The 12935-nt window shown below is 42.9% G+C and overlaps 2 protein-coding genes and 1 long non-coding RNA gene across 3 annotated transcripts in view; 2 read left to right on the forward strand and 1 right to left on the reverse strand.

Moving 5' to 3' along the window:
* The window catches only part of LOC309379503, a 169087-nt gene that overhangs the window by 40348 nt on the left and 115804 nt on the right, over positions 1 to 12935 (forward strand). The gene's annotated exons all lie outside the window — the stretch shown is intronic.
* Positions 1 to 12935, reverse strand: part of XRCC6 (X-ray repair cross complementing 6) — a 28815-nt gene that overhangs the window by 14046 nt on the left and 1834 nt on the right. The gene's annotated exons all lie outside the window — the stretch shown is intronic.
* DESI1 (desumoylating isopeptidase 1) lies at positions 951 to 12165 on the forward strand. Its single transcript, XM_081928721.1, has 6 exons — positions 951 to 1293; positions 4594 to 4615; positions 5049 to 5118; positions 6401 to 6510; positions 7151 to 7273; positions 9154 to 12165. The coding sequence occupies exons 1-6, from the start codon at positions 1203 to 1205 to the stop codon at positions 9245 to 9247; spliced, it is 510 nt and encodes a 169-aa protein (XP_081784847.1). The 5' UTR covers positions 951 to 1202; the 3' UTR covers positions 9248 to 12165.

Below are 12935 nucleotides of genomic sequence, written 5' to 3' on the forward strand. Positions count from 1 at the left end.
ATCCTATCCCTATCTACCCACAGTTAAGTCCTATTGAGTTCAGTGGGAGCTACTCGCGGGTAAGTGTGCACCGGATTGCAGCCTAAAAGTTTTAAAACATTTCAAAACGCAATGCTTGCAACGTGCAAGGCTTCTATATACAACTTGAGCGCCGAATTTGAGCTGAAAGGGCAAAACTTACTCTTCCTGTAGCTTGAAAGGTGTCTTGCATGAGAGTTTTCTGAATGAAAAACTAAGCCTTCTAAAATCCGCTAACTTGCAATAATCCTGAAGGTTTATGTTTTTAAATTTTGTCCACTGTATATTGCTTTAACTTAAGCCGCTTGGAGACCTGATGGTGAAAAGCTGGGGTATATTTTTTTGTAAAGAAAGTGAGAATAGCAAGCAGTGAAGGGCCACAAACCACTCTCCTAGACCAAGCGGGCCCTCCCAATATGAAACATGAAATGTAACGGCCTACTTGGCAATTAACAACTCTAAAAAGCAACAACAACACCACATCGTAATACGAAATAAATGAGGAAGAACATGAACCCCTGCCTTTGCCGCTACGTGGAATCCTACACTTATTCATTGTTTTCCGTGGGCTGTGCGCCTGGGGGGGAGAGCCTAAAGGAACCAGGAATATCCATGGAATTCGATACTCTCATCTTTCCTATTTCTATGGAACGGTTGGCAGCCTCAAGTTCGCTCGGAGGTCCTTTACGTCTCAGTTACATATTCAAGTCATGCCCCCCCTCCGTTAGTGACCCCGCCCACCAGTCACTATGCAACCTGTTACTGCTCGAGAATGGCTATACGCTCCGCCCTCCTCCCCGCCTCCTAACCAATAGCCCCGAAGAACTCTGGTCACATTGTCCTCGTCGATGCCCGCCCACATGGTACCAAACCACGCTCGCCCCCTGGCCCCGCCCCCCGGCTGCCTAGCGCCCTTCCCTCACAGAGGCGCCGTGACTGGCAACCTGGATTCGCCTTGTGGGGGCGGCGCATGCGTGCGGCGAACGCTCCCTTCCCCGCTGCCCTCCTCCCATCTTCTCTGTCCCCTTCTGTCAGTTGGCTGTCACCCGCCGCAGGAGCAGGAGCCGGGCCGGCTGGGCTCCGCGCTTTCCCGGCCGCCCGCCCACTAACCACCGTTACCTCGGTCAAGAGCTTCCTTCCCCGTCGCCCCCTCCGTCCTCTTTCTGTCGCCCTCCGCCAATGCCATGGACTCGCCCCCGATGCTGCACCCGGTGAAGCTCTACGTTTACGACCTGTCCAAGGGCATGGCTCGACGCCTCAGCCCCATCATGCTCGGTGAGAGGAGCCCCGGGAGCGGGGGGGATGGAGAGAAGACCCCGTCCGTCGCCTCGGGTTCTGTCAGATGATGCCTGGCGTGGGGGGAGAGGAAGCCTTCGCCCTCCTCGTATTGGGGAAGGGGGTGGCTGACGGCTCAAATGGGAGGGGGGAAGGGGACGGGCAGGGGTCCTACAGCCGCGGGGTGGGGAGGAAGGTGATGTGGGTCTTGATCCTTAACCGCCGTCTGTGTTATGTACATTGATCCTTAACGGGCGCCCTCCTCCTCCTCCTCCCCCGCCCCCCGCACACATGTGTTACGTAAGAGGCTTCTTCGGGGCTTGGAGGGTGACCCGAAGTAACAGGGAAAGTGGTAATTTTACCTGTTCGCAATCCGAACAACTTCCTCTGTTTTCTCGTCCCAAAGGGGAGGTAGAGGGCTGGATGCGCAACTCAAAGGTGGAGGGTAGACAGGCGTTACGTTAAGGAACAGCAGCAACTATATCCTTTCAACGTATCAGGGATGATATGCTGTCTGCACTCACTTCCAGCGTACGCTCCCGCCCAGTAGTACGAATCACACTTGTCTTGTCCGTGTGCGGTGGTGGAGACAAAGTCTGCCCTACCTCTTGGCTAAAGAATTGGTATACGGTATTTGTTTCCCCAACATAGTAACTGTCTGAATATTCATTAGGTCCATAAGCATGTAAACCTTTTGTTGCAGAAGTACTATCCATGCACATTTTTGTCTTAATTCATGGAGGAGAAAGCTAGCAGAGGAAGTAAGGACTTTTCTTAGTACTGCACAGAACAGTTAGGAGTTTGTGTCTGGATGAAAGGGCTGCTGGTCTAAATCATTTACTTCCTGGTATTAAGTAGTTCTAGATGCTTAGTCATAACAGATCTAACAAGCCTAGAGTACTTTAACTACTTTGCTATAAGTAGTGCTTTTTATGTGGTTTAACTAAGAAAAGAATATAGGAGCAAAGCATTGGACTGCATTATGAAATATATAGTGTTATGAGAATATGCTTCTTTTATCACATTCTTAGCTCTCCCTTCTATTTTTTCCTTAAATTTCTATCTGTGAAAGTTGTCCAGGGCACCAAACACCAAAGCAGTAAAACAATACAGTTAAAAATAAACTAAAAACATTTAAAATGCTTAGAAACATGTAAAGCATACCTACACGGCTAGTAATTGCAAAGTTACAAAGAACAGTATTTTTAAGCCATCAAATGCCTGAGTAAACACGAATGGTTTTAAAGTCCTCCTGAATGTTAGCAGTGAGGGAAACAGGCAAAACACATCAGGGAGGTGATTTCATAAAGGGGAAACCCAAAAAGCCACCCAAAAGGCCGTGTCATGGGTCATTCCCAACAAGGCAGCACCATCTTCAAGGGTAGCCCCACATTGCAGGAAGTCAGCAGAGCATGGACAACTGAATCCAGGCTATCCAGGAACAGCCATAACTTGTGAACCATCTGGGCATATGCATTCATAGACAAGAAGCCACTGGAGACTCCAGTGACGGGTCAGAGTCCAGGTGTTCTCCCAGGCTATGAACCTGTGCCTTCAGGGAGAGTGCAACCCCTCACAGAACAAGTTGTCCACCTAGTTTTTGGAGACAGAAACCGCTCACCCTGCAGCACCTCCATCTTATCAAGATTCAGCCTCAGTTTATTGGCCCCCAACACTACCCAGACACAAGTGTCCAACATTTCTAGAGAGAATTCCTGGACACTTTCAGGAACAACCTGAAAGTAGAGCGTGATTGCTTTTTGATATTGAAGTAGGGGTATGCAAAGTTACCAGAAATTACTCCTTCAGACATGTGCCTGTATGCAGAGGAAGGCTCGCATACAAAAAGCAACATACGTATTTTATACTTTTCTGAACATAACATTGTTCTGCAATTCCATTACAAAATTTATATTTCACTGCAAAAGTTCTGTTCGACAATAGGTCTGTCATGAGTTATGAGAGACGGGGGAGTTAAAGGACAACATTACAGAGATAGAAGCTTTTCATTTATACATACAGACTAGAAGTTTAGAATAATAGTTTGCATCCTAAAATGAGTTAACTTAATGAAGCTCATCGAAGGAAATCTCTACATCTGAGTTTGCACTGTCACTATGAGCAAGGAAAGTTTCACAACAGATTTAGCCTGCATGGAATATAAGTACCTCCCACACTGAACTCTATTCTACTTAAGGCTGGCCTTTTGCTTTTATACTGCAGACTTATGCAAGTTATTTTGCACTTTCCCAAGAAACAGGGGAAGTATATTTGTATGTGATAAATACAATAATTCATTTTTCCAATAAATCTAGATTAAAAGGAGCCACTAGGTAACTGAATGAGAACTGATTCACACCAATAAGTGATTCCAATTTAATTTATACTGGTTTCAGCTATATCTGTCTCTACCATCAAGCCAGTACAAGTATCCTAAATCTAAATCTGCAGCCTCATGTGTGTTGACACCTACTATGAAGAGCACAGGCACAGGACTGAAGCCTCAACAATATGTAGGGAATTGGGCAGGGGGAAATATTACTGGGATTTTCCCAGGTTATAATTTTTTAAAAATGTACTTTCACCGTTGTATTCAAACCTGATGTATTTTGAAGGTTAATATTAAAGATACAGAAACTCCAAACTGCATGGTCAGAAGTGAATACAAAAAAGAGAGGAATAAATACTTTGTCGACTTACATGATTTGTACTATAAGAAAAGTTAACATTTACAATAAACCATCATGATAGAGTTTTACACATTATCCTTCGCAGCCTACCCTTGTCCCCAGGTCCCACCCATAATTTCTCTAGTAATTGTCATTCTAAATGGAAGTGAGAAGAACCACCTTTCAGAAGTTTACAAAAAGTTGCTCTGCCTGGTTATCTGGACATTCATGTGCACTGCAAGCCAGTAACTGTTTGCAAGCCTGGCAAATCTGTAGTCCAATACAGTAGTTATAGCACCTTTTGCATTATGTCTCATCTTCTGAGCTGTTTGTAAAGTAAAACATGTTGCTTTCAGAAATTAGCACTGTGTCCTACTCAGAAAGTCTGAATTCTTCCCCTGTAATCATAAAACCCAGGGATTAGAGCACAAGCTATTCCTAATTCCATCAAATACCAACTTTAGGGTGGGAGAGAACCCTATTTTTCCTGCTTTTTCTTTTAGAAAGGCACTGTTGTGAGTTTACGTGTAAGTGTATTGTAGGGAAATGTGAATTGGTAGCCATGGAAGGCGAGTAACAGATTGCAGCATGCAAACTGAGTTGCTGATGGTGCTTTTCTTTTTATATGCAGGTAAGCAGCTGGATGGCATTTGGTGAGTAGCTAGACTTAGCATTAATTGATGTTTTCATAGCATAAAACATTTCCACAATTATGTGCTACACAAACTATTTCATGAGTGTTTGGGAAAGTAGCAACACCAGATTAGGCCGTGTTATTAGGTGCTTTGCATGGTCCTTTCAATGCTGGATGGTGGTGCCTCACTTTTTGGAGTAAGGGCTCATTTTGATGAGGCATTTTGATTAGAGACTCATTAATTATTTTCACAATTTGTAAGGACAGAAAATGCTGTCTGAAATTAGGTAAGGATCTGGTTTTTTTGTTTTTCAGTAGTCTTCCTAAACAGATTGATATAGGACTATATGAGGCTAGAGGCTGCAGATAACTTTTAGTCTTGGTCATGTTTAATCTCTGGTGTATCTCACTACGTATATGTTTCTACCTGTCTTGTTTGCCACCCCCTTCAGGCACACTTCCATAGTCGTTCACAGGGATGAGTTCTTCTATGGTAGTGGTGGGATCGCCAGTTGTCCACCTGTAAGTCTTGGAACTTCTTTTCTATACCTACTTTTTCCTCTCTTACTTTTCCCAATATTTTTTTGTTGATCTGTTTCTGTATCCCATTCAGAAAAATAGCAAGTAACTGGAATATTTAGGGCATTATGGCCGGCTCTCAAAACATCCAGTACATCATGCTGTAAAGCAAGGGTGGGAAAGCTCCAGCTCGCGGGCTCCTCAGCTGGCCTGAGATGCGATTTCAGCCAAGACACACCCACTTGCCCTACACCTGGTCATATAGGACGTCAGGTGTTGGGTAGGTAAAGATGGGGCTTGAACAAAAGAGACTAGCAGGCACTGCTGAACAACCTTTTTCACAGCGCTTCCCAAGCGCCCAACAGTCAGTTGATTGGCAGAACTTCAGAAATGCTGTTCAAGGTACCTTGCAAGCCCCGTGCTTAGCACATGGAAATCACTCCACAAGGGGCAGCAGAAGCTTCCTTTGGAAGAAAAAAAATGTGCAATATTTAAAAGGAGCATTTATTTTATTTCCAAAGGAAGTTGTTGTATTCAAAGCACTTCAAACAGCTTTCGCTGCAGAGGAGATGGTCCAGTTTTAGGAGCATTTCCCTCTCTGCAGAGACTTCAAAGGGACTCCCTCTAATCAAAAATCAGCTGACTGTTAGTTAGAAGGAGCTTATTTCAAGGTGCTCCCAGTGTCAATCATTGGCACTGAAGGGATATATTGAAAAGAAGCTGTTCTAACTGTTGATCAGCTAATCATTTTTTATAGCAACTTTCTTTTTAACTTTGACATGTGTCAGTCACCTGAGGTCTTTATTATGTCAGGTGATTGACAGGTAGATGGTCCAACCCACCTATTAAAGTTGGTCCATGGTTGGGGGAATCTAGGCCATCCGCAGGATCCAGTTCCCCACCCCCACTCTAAACCATTTTTTCAATCAAACTTGGTGTAATTTTAATGTATAGTAAAACTGAAATGCTTTCCTCGCATAGCTGATACTGAGGTCCTAAGCCCCCGCAACCCACAATTTTTAAAGCTGATTTGAAAGCAACAAAGCAGAGTAGGAATCAAATTTGGTTTATCTTTTTCCTTCTGTTCACCACCTCCAAACTGAGTATGTGCAAGAGTCCTTCTGGAACTTGACTGCTATAAGCTCTTACTAGTGTTTTGGGAAATATGGTAATTGATGTAAGCAATTGGGGGGGTGCAGAAATATTTCAGCATTATATATTCCCCATAGGAGACTGGTAAATTGTTCTTGGTGTCTGAATATCCTCCTGCATATACACTTCACAGGGTGGGACTCTGCTTGGGCCCCCAGACTCTATTGTAGACCTGGGATGCTCAGAAGTTTCAGAAGAGCTGTTCTTGGAATACTTGTCTTCATTGGGTGAATCTATATTCCGGTGAGAGAATGCTGCTTTGTTTCTATTCTATTCTGGTGACTGCATGTTATTCCTGTTGATAGGGATGCCCATGCCCCTTCCTGCCAAACTGCTTCACTATTGAGTTATGGTTAGTTTAATGTAGAACTGTGTCATAATCTTAGAATGGTAAGTGAGTTCTAAATAGTTTCTGTACTTCAATACACAACTGAGATGTACTTCAATACACAACTGCACGTAGATTGAAGTCCACCACTCTTTGTGTATTAAAACATGATTTGGAGAAGAAAGGATTTTTAGTGGAGAAGCAGTTGGGGGATGGAATGCTTAACTCATTTCCTGCTTGTAGCCTTTCCATTCCAGATTCCCAAATAGGCAAATATACATTTGGAAGCAAATGAAGAGAGGCCAATTTGGTGCAAAGTTGCAAGCAGGAAACAGGTTAAATATCACCTCTAGCTCTTCCATTTGACATTCCGCCTGCATAGCTGCTCTTAACACAGGTCTGAGTGTTATGGGGTGAATTAGCTTTATACACACACACACACACACACACACACACACACAGAGTATATATTCCTGTAATCCCTCTGAAAGAGGTCAGTCTTGCTATATTCATTCATTATTATTCTTTCTGAACTTCTTTTTCTTGGGGTCACAGAGGAGAGGCTTATAACCTTTTTGACCATAACTGCAATACATTCAGCAATGAAGTGGCACAATTCTTGACAGGGAGGAAGATCCCTTCCTACATCACTGACCTTCCATCTGAAGTTCTTGCAACGTAAGTAGAGTCCTCTTTTTTATTACATCCATATTATTGATGCCAAATTTAACAGCCATGGTTTTTCAGGAATACTGAGGACATGGCACAGATTTTACTAACTTGTAATACAGATATATCTTTCAGACTGACTTGCAACCAAATGACACTAAGATCTAAACTATGATAAAAACCCTTTTCCAAAAAAAACCACAAAAAACTGCAGGGCCCCATTCCAGAACATGTTCCCGATCAATATTGGGGGTCTGTGTTGGTTTCCTCCATGGCTTCTATTTGCCCCTGGAGGTGATGTTTGCAATAAACAGCACTTTCAGGAAAGGCTATTTGTCACAGGAAACCAGGGCTGGGCCCTAATATGTTTGAGGTCCTTGTGGCTGCCTTTTCATCAAAATAGAAGTGGCTGGTTTAAGCATGCTTCTAAAAAGCATGCTTATTGTAACATGTTGTTTAAGCCTAAGAGGGGTACTATTTCATCTCAGTTAATGTAATTCTCTAAAGAGCCATCACAACTTTTAGGACTTTGGCTATTTTATAAAACAAACAAGTTGTGGGGGCAGGTGGCAGAGAAACAATAGTAGGAGCTCTTACCAAAGTTATTTTTGAAGTGACTTACTCAAAACGCTGTGGAAACATAGCAGTGGCTGGAGATGAACCTTGGACTTCTTTGGACATGAAACATGTTGGAACATGTGGTTGTTAGTTGCATTAGTTAGGAGTATTGTCAGTTTTCAGTCCTGTCTGCTTTGGGCTAGACTAGCTCACGAGCATTACAAGCATTGCATTGCTTTGAAAAGTACATCTGTAGAGGGTTCAGTGGGTTACACACCCTGTTATGTGTCTAAAAAAAGGTAAAGGGACCCCTGACCATTAGGACCAGTAGTGATCGACTCTGGGGTTGCGGCGCTCATCTCGCTTTATTGGCCGAGGGAGCTGGCGCACAGCTTCCGGGTCATGTGGCCAGCATGACTAAGCCGCTTCTGGCAAACCAGAGCAGCACACGGAAACGCCATATACCTTCCTGCTGGAGGGGTACCTATTTATCTACTTGCACTTTGACGTGCTTTCAAACTGCTAGGTCGGCAGGAGCAGGGACCGAGCAACAGGAGGTCACCTTGTCGCAGGGATTCGAACCGCCTACCTTCTGATCGGCAAGTCTTAGGCTCTGTGGTTTAACCCACAGCACCACCCGCGTCCCCGTTATGTGTTTAGGCCCATCTAAAACATAGCCATGGAAAGTAGATGCAGCATGCAGTTTGAAACAAATATTCCCCAATATGGCTTGCAATATGGAAGAATGCTGGAACACAATTCTCAGCATATTACATTGCCAGCTGAGGCACAAATGGAGAGGTGCAACACCCCATACCTGTTGCAGTGGAGGCTGGGGCATAACTTTAGGCTCACAGGCACCTGCCACCACAGCAACATGCAGCTTATGTTCTGTGCTCCAGCAGCCAATACTACACTGCAAGCAACCCTGGGGCTCTGCAGTTTGGGATGGCAACATGTTTTGAGTAATGCACACCAACCCAGACATTTCTGCCGCCACAAGCAAGAGGCACAGATGGTCCACCCCCTGCCCTGAAGGTGGACTTGACAAAGAATTGCTTCTGTGCCGCTGTACTTCTAGGTGTTACAAGTGAGGCCTGTGCTGATCTCCTTTACACTCCATCTGCTTTGCCGATGGATGAATAAGTGGCATGGGCTCGGCTCAGCTCATGTATTGTTTTATAGGAACATCCTTAGTAGTTTGCCTTCATTCTTCTCTATAAGCAGCTTTGTTTTTAATTTTAGTTGAGAACTCGTTTGTGTTCAGAGTGCTTGGAAAACTTAAATTCTCTCTTCCCCAACCATCCCTTATGTCTTTCTTGTGGCTTCAGACCTTTTGGACAAGCTCTACGGCCTCTCCTCGACTCTATTCAGATCCAGCCACCTGGAGGAAATAATTTCAGCAGGCATAATGGACAGAGCTAGCATACCTGGTGGAAAGTGCCTCAATTCACCATGGCATTTACTTTTTAAACTCCAGTGTACCAGATTCCTATCTTATCATTCATGCCAGCGTTAACAGCAAGATGGTGCGCCAGACTTTCCAGGGAGAGCATTTACTGGATTGCATGTGATACAATGCTACCGGGGGAAAATGGTCATAAAGTCAAATAGCATATTTACTTACTAAATTTGTTTTTGTCTTGGTTATGTTTGGGTGCTTTTGAAATATCCCTTGCTAAGAAAGTGGAGATTAGGAAACCCATTGCATAACTTAAGTAATGCGAGTGGCACCGAGTATGCTAGTCTAAGCCATTCCTCGCAAGACTTGCTTATTTTCATTACCCTTGATACAGTGTATTTCTGGCAGAAATAACCCAAAAGGTGTGAGTCTTGCAACACTGAAGTTCCTAATACTAACTCAGTGCTAAGCTTGAATGTTCTTTTAATTCTTTTGTAGGAGGGGAAAAGCTAAAAACAGTCACTGTAAACTAATTTCTGTCTTAATTTGATAATATAGGTTAGTTCCTTTATGGCAGTAATCTCTACGGTAAACTACTGAATAAATTTCTAATTCTGGGTATGAGTGACTGCAAGACATTCAAGTCTTGCAATACCTAAACTAGACTGGAGACTGTGTATGTTCTCTCCAGTGTCAGGTGAGATCATCCCCGCAAATCATTTTTAGCCCTATGTGAAGAAAAATGTGTTAGAATTGGGATCTCACCTCCTCAGCAGTCTGCCCATGTTAAACAGAAAAGTATATAAACAGAAAGTCTGTTTGATTACATACTTTCTAACACAATTATTTCTTTAAGGTAAGACATAGGCTGTTAACTGCTAAATAATAGCTGCTCTGGAATGAAGTCCAAAACCAATATTATCACCCAATATTTAAGGAAGAGAGAGCTTGGTTCTCAAACTAGACATGTCTTAAGAACATGATTGAAAAATATTTGCTTGGACTGACCATGCCATGTTTGTTCAGTGGTTAGGAACTTTTCCCACACCATGGTCTCCATCTGGATCAGGAGCCCCTGCAGCTCCTATTGCAAACAAAGAGACACAGTCGGTCTAAGTACATTTCTGAACCATCTGCTTAAAAGTCACATATAGTCCAAAACTTCATGTCTTCCAGATTTTTTGAAGATTATATTTGGAGGGTCATCTATTCAGGAACAGAAGCAAAAGGATCATTCTTTCCTCTCCTTTTCTCTGCCCTGTCTGCCTAATAAAGGCCTTCTCCAAATTCAGTACAGTATTATCAATTCATTATTGAATATGAGTCAACTCTGAAAGGTCTATGTCCTTTCTTTTTTAAAAAATAGGCTGATTTCCCACCCTACCCCCCATAACTAATGCTCCTGAAAGATGCACAGTGGAAAGCTATAATTTTCTGTTCATACATGGCAAGAACAGCAGGACTCTGTTAATGCTCAGTCATAATATTCACATGTACCCTAAAATACAGCAGTATTCAATAATTTGTTAATCTAAAATACAACCCGAAACAAGCAGCTAGATTACCATTTGGGAAGGTGGTGTGTATGCCTTTAGGTTGAGGCAGCAGGAAAGGCTACTCTCTTGCCCCATGCCACCACCATTTATCTCTTCTCTGGTATGGAATTCTTCCAATGGCTGGCAGTAAAGGAAGGGATGAAGAGAGTGGAGAAGGAATTGGGCAACCTCCTCTGCTGCTTCAGAACCTTTGGACAAGATCTCCAGATTGCCACCTGGCAACCTCATGTTTTCCGCTGGTGGCATTTTAAACCTGTTTTGATGGCCATTTCTATGTGTGAAGTAGGGTAGCAGTAAATCTGGTCTGAATGTTCTTTCAATAGATCATCTTCTGCTTGTAAAAACACACTTGTCTCCCCTCATTTATTGCAGTGGATGGGGGTTTGTGGTAGGAGAGAAAAACAGCAAGTCTAGTAACCATTAAAAAACCATCCTGCTGAAGATTGCCAGAGCACTGAACAGTCTATACTTAAGTTTTTTTCTTCCATTTCTACAACCACAACCAAAGCATATTTATTTCCTACTTGAGTCCATAGAGTTCAATGGAACATACTTTGTAGTAAGCATGTTTTAGGTTTTCACCTTGAGAAATGCCAGCAGTTCGTTTTTACCTTTGTGTATCATAAGCATTCCTTCTATTCCTTCCTACATGCCTTTCTCCAGCTGACTGGTGCATCTGGCCAGATGGAGAAGTGGAATAAGTCCTGGAACTTACTTGACCACCCTTCCAAGCACTTTCCTTCCCACAACTTCAGGAATGTGCAATGTGATCTGGTGTATGTTTACTCAGAAGTAAGTCCCGCTGATTTCAATGGGCCTTACTCCCAAGCAAGTACATACAATATAGGATTGCAGCTTTGGACATCTTCACTGGGACTGAAAGTAGTTGATGCCTTTTGCATTATTGAACCTAATTTGTCCCCCGCTGCTGTTTCCAGTAAAGAAATGAGCCTGTTTCTGTTCTGTAATGTGTGTGGGCTCTTTCTTCACTTGTGTGCAATAATGTTTAGAGCCTCTGCATCTAGGGAGGTTCTAGAAGAAACTGCATTTTAGGACATAAATTACCCAGTTGTATCTTCTACCCCTTACCAGTTAACATGGCTGAGTATGGATATTCCATAGTCAAGGGCTTGTTTTAAAACGATTAGACAGGACAACCATGTTCACACACAGCATTCCACTCAGTCCCATGTATTTATAAAAAATGAAACATGTATATGTGTGTAAATGGATAGATACACTTGCAGCCTAAACTGGCTGACAGTGGGCAGGGGAACCTGAATCCGCTCTTGTATAAGAGCAGAGTCTTGGTCCAAGTGATGGATCTGTCATTTCTGGGGATTCCTTTTGCCATTTTATAATTAAAATAAAGCCTTTGCCAGAAATGAGTGTGGTCTCTTTCGTTTTTTTTTATCATCACTGTTCCCGTTTACCTTGAAAGATAATAGTCTGGAATGGTACTGTACTATACAAGTCATAGCATTTATTATATAATTATTAACCCCCGTCACCCTAAGGTCCCAGGGTGGGTTGCAGTATTAAAAACATTATTAAAAACAAATCAAACCAACAGTTTAGGGAAAAGAGCAGGGGTAGAGTCTACTACTCCCATCATCCCTGGCCATTGGACATACCATCTGGGACTGATGAGATTATCTAGGCCTTCTTAATAGGAAGATGCTTATCTGGAAAAGGAGGTAGAAAAAAATTCCACAACTCAGAAGGTAGCTATAGCTCCTAATTGTTTCCCATCATTCGCAGAAGAGGAACAATTAGAATGAATTATGAAGAGCAAATACATGCAAATGTAACATGACAGTGCAGAACTTGGGGTATTTTAGCTCTGAATTTGTTGCATGCATACATACATGTGGAATAACCAAAAACCTTAGAATCTAAGGCTTAGACTAAGGGAGCTGAAGCTCCAGTCTCATCATATCCTTCATAAAATATTCCTGATGCACCTAAGATGCCACAGTGGAGGAATACAGTGCTCTTCTAGCCAATATAAACATGGTACAAAAGCTGTGTAAAGAGCTACATAGTGGCCCAAGTAAACTGAGTGAAGCAGAAAGATTATGACTGACCAGGAGATGAACATAATATTAGCAATAAATTTCTCACAACTATGACGGCTTTAAAATCCCAGCTAGGT

The sequence above is a fragment of the Podarcis melisellensis genome (genome assembly GCF_964234715.1).
Source record: "Podarcis melisellensis genome assembly, chromosome: 10".
NCBI classification, from domain to species: Eukaryota; Metazoa; Chordata; class Lepidosauria; order Squamata; family Lacertidae; genus Podarcis; species Podarcis melisellensis.

Excerpts from the sequence above, each read along its gene's own strand:
- DESI1 (XM_081928721.1), top strand. The coding sequence starts at position 1,203 with ATGGACTCGCCCCCGATGCTGCACCCGGTGAAGCTCTACGTTTACGAC. Across the intron at positions 1,294-4,593 it reads CCTCAGCCCCATCATGCTCG|GTAAGCAGCTGGATGGCATT; the intron begins GTGAGAGGAGCC and ends TTTTATATGCAG. Across the intron at positions 5,119-6,400 it reads GGATCGCCAGTTGTCCACCT|GGTGGGACTCTGCTTGGGCC; the intron begins GTAAGTCTTGGA and ends TACACTTCACAG.